General features: G+C 33.7%; 1 protein-coding gene across 1 annotated transcript; it reads right to left on the bottom strand.

Annotated features, from left to right (window-relative positions):
• Positions 1 to 3: 3 nt before the first annotated feature.
• Positions 4 to 1,247, bottom strand: LOC9315923 (ethylene-responsive transcription factor ABI4; the record flags this gene model as incomplete). The annotated part of the gene is made up of 1 exon (XM_021029100.1): positions 4 to 1,247. A coding segment is annotated over exon 1 (783 nt), but the record flags the coding sequence as incomplete, so codon positions are not given.
• Positions 1,248 to 3,696: the final 2,449 nt, after the last annotated feature.

Below are 3,696 nucleotides of genomic sequence, written 5' to 3' on the forward strand. Positions count from 1 at the left end.
CAAATCCTCCATCGAATTATTAATATTATTACACCCACTTCCTCCTTGTTCCTGCCCTAACGCCACCTCATGATGAAACGAAGTGGAATTAACAACCGGAACATCAGTGAGCTCCATCTCGCCAATCTTATTATTATTAGTACTAAAGTGAAGATTCTGATACTGTTGGTGTTGGAATTGTCCCACTTGGACCATCTGATTTTGTTGTTGTTGTTGTTGGTGAGGAAGAAGACCATAACTAGGGCATAACATAGAGGTCCCACCATTAAGGAAGATGTTGTTGTTAAAAGGGATACCGTACGGTCCAAAGGTAGCTCCTCCTCCGACAGTGGCGGCGGCGGGGCGAGGGAGGAGAGGTCTTAGGGTTTGAGTGGAGGAAGAGGAGGTGGAAGGAGAAGAAGTGGCGGAGACGGAGGAGGAAGATGAAGAGACGGAGGAAGGAGAAGAAGGGGTTAAGTTTAGCTGAGCACGTGACCCGTAGAGATAAACGGCGGCTCGGTCGTAGGCACGTGCGGCGTCTTCGGCGGTGGCGAAAGTACCAAGCCACTTGCGAGTGCGCTTACGTGGCTCTCGGATCTCGGCGACCCATTTTCCCCAGCTTCTTTGTCGAACGCCACGGTAACGGAATTTGGAGTTGTCAGGACCACCTTTGCCTTTGCGTTTGCGTTGAGCGGAGGAGGTTGATGAGTCGGTGGTGGAATCGGATTGAGGATTATTGTGGGTTAGGGTTTGGTCAGTATCGTCAAGATGGTGGTGGTGGTGTTGTTGGGAAGCTAAAGGGTCCATAGAAGAAGAAGAAGCAGAAATAGAGAGAGAAAGAGAGAGATTAAAGAAATTGGAAAAAATTTGGAGAGGACGAATCAAGAAGAAAGGGAGACTGAAGAGTGTTTGAATGTCATTGTTGTGAATGGTGGATTAGGGCGGTGCTTCTTTTATATATACTTGCACTCTCTTCTCACTCACTTCTTTCTTTTTCTTTTTTCATTTTTTTACTTACACATTTGTGTTTTTACCAAAGAAATTTGTGTTATATATTTAAGTCAGATTCGTAAGTTATACAGTATAAGTTAGTTGTTACACATTGGACTGAAATCAAAGACCATTATAAACATTTAAGCGATCGCAAACATTTTATTTTTTGGGCAACTAAAGCAAATAATGAGTGATATAATAATATGTTGAAGTTGGTTCTTTGATTCTGGTTTGGTTATTTGTGAGAAATAGTCGCATGTTAAAAACACTCCAAGGCATTTAGATTCAAACTAGAAGGAACTGAATCAAATTCCCAAAGGTTAGGAAATATTGCAACATAAGAGAAATAAGAAACGAATTATCTAAGATGGAACAGATAAATCATTTTTTTTGTTTTCCTAAGTACTAGTCAATCTAAATTATAAACAAAATAAAGCAAAAGATAGACAATTCAAAAGATTAACAAGAACAAGTGAATAAAACAGTGGACAAGATAACAAAGAAAATGGTTTATGAGTTCAAGCATTGAACGCATCGTTTAAAGTTGGCAAGCAATGAACTAGATCAAATCATTACATAACGGAGGCTGATAAGGCATAATTGTAGAGGATGTAACACCAATCAATGAATAATTTCAAAGCGTGGCATTAAATACCCAATTTCGTTAAACTCTCTTGTAATCTAAGTAGTCAACAAGCATTAACAAACACAGTATACTAAGACCCCTAATTTGGTTTTAATCTAACCTGTCATGTTTGATTTTAGTTTAACCTTTAGTGAACTTGACTAAAGTGCCCACACAACTGTGGTCCAGTAGTAGTTGAGAATTGAGAAAAAGTTTGAAGGAACTAATCCATGTTCGATCCACGCTGTAAACAAAAAACAAATCTGTGTGTGAAGTCTGGGCTTGGACCTTGCAGTTTACCAAGTAGTCCAGTAAAAGGCGATCTAGCTACTTCTTGACATTAGTCGGAAAACATTCCAAACTCGGGACAGATAGTGTGGTGGTCCTTCGGGAAGAAGTCCATTCTGAAGCACTATGCTGCGTTTCTAACGAGGCTGACCGGATCAGCATATAGGATTTATCAAAAAAAACTTGACTGAAGCTTCTATAATTTGATGATTATGATCTTAGAAAAAAATTTAAGATGTTGTCATTTACCTCATGATACTATTTTTTTGGTGTTTTCTATCTTTAAACGTAAAATTAAAATTGTTAAACAAAATGTTAACGCAATAATAATGTTTTGTTTTCGCCTCCTCGGTTTGTTATTATTATTTTCAATCTTTTATTAATAGGTAGGAGTTTAAATAACACCTCAGATATTTTATGTGTTTCAAAAACATCTTCAAATTTTTAAGTGAAAATTGAAAATGCTAGACGCTGAATTTTGTTTTTCAAAAACATTTTTCCCTTATAAAACCAGTCATCAAAACATCTGGTACAACACGTATCATATTTTTGGACATAAGTATAGGAGTATCATTTAATTTAAAAATTTTGAGAAGAAAAATAAGTTGATTTGCGCACTCGGAGAGTGTTGCAGATCCATTGCCTGCTGCAGCCACTGGAGGGACAGAAATACAGATGCAGAGAGACAGTAATTATTTTTCTGCTTTCATTTAACACAGAGACATAGGTATATGTGTTCATTTAGTCCACTTAACACCATTCTTGGAAGACGACTTGCCTTCAGTCAAATACTTCGTCCGATAGATATTCTAGATTTTGGATACACCTTTTATTAATCTTAACAAGAACTGTGTAGATATTAAAAATACTCACATGTCAATGGATAAATTAATAAATAATTTATAATCTTAAAAGAGTATTTCTATGGTAGATATTTATGTATGCTTTGACTTTAAGAAATACTTCATCCGTTTCATAAAGAGTGTCGTTTTAAGGTTTTATTTTTGTTTCACAAAGAGTGTCGTTTTAGGTTTTCAATACAAAATTTAATGATTTTTTATGTTTTATGATTATTAGTATTCTGTATATTGTTTTACTATTGGGCAGATTATGTTTAGGTATATAGTTAATGATGTTTTTGTTTAGAAAAACAAAAAATTTAATGTTTTCTTAATCTGTGTGCAAAACTCTAAAATGACATTCTTTGTGAAACAGAAGAAGTATATATTAAACAAAAATTGAACTCATCATGTAACTGAAATTAATTTTCTAAAGAATAAGAATTTTGAAAACAAAGAACAGAGTTTTTTTTTTCTTGGTTGCCTAGACAAAAACTAATCTACCCCATAGATTTTAATGTTTGACCCAACAAATATAAACAAAAAGACCATTAACTTTTCTTAACTTTTAGACTTTTTTGAAATAAAAACTGACTAGTTAGATCTTATACCATTGAAAATTAAAATAGAAGTTTCTTAAAATATTTTTTACTAAATAAAATAAAATAAGAATTTGTTAAGTTATCTATTGACAACAGTTTTAAAAATAAATAGCATATACTCCCTGTGTTCTTTTATAAATGATGTTTTAAGGTTCTAATTTTGTTTTTAAATATATGATGTTTTCAATTTTCAATGCAAAATTCATTATGTTTTTATTGGTGTTGACGATTTATATTTTGTAGATTGAACTTTTATTGGTTGATTAGATAATAAATGATGTTTTAGTTTAGAAATAAATAAAACTTAAATAATTTCTTAATCTATATGCATTCTACTAAAATATTACTTATAAACAAACGAAAGGAAGGG

The sequence above is a fragment of the Arabidopsis lyrata genome (assembly GCF_000004255.2).
Source record: "Arabidopsis lyrata subsp. lyrata unplaced genomic scaffold ARALYscaffold_4, whole genome shotgun sequence".
NCBI lineage: Eukaryota > Viridiplantae > Streptophyta > Magnoliopsida > Brassicales > Brassicaceae > Arabidopsis > Arabidopsis lyrata.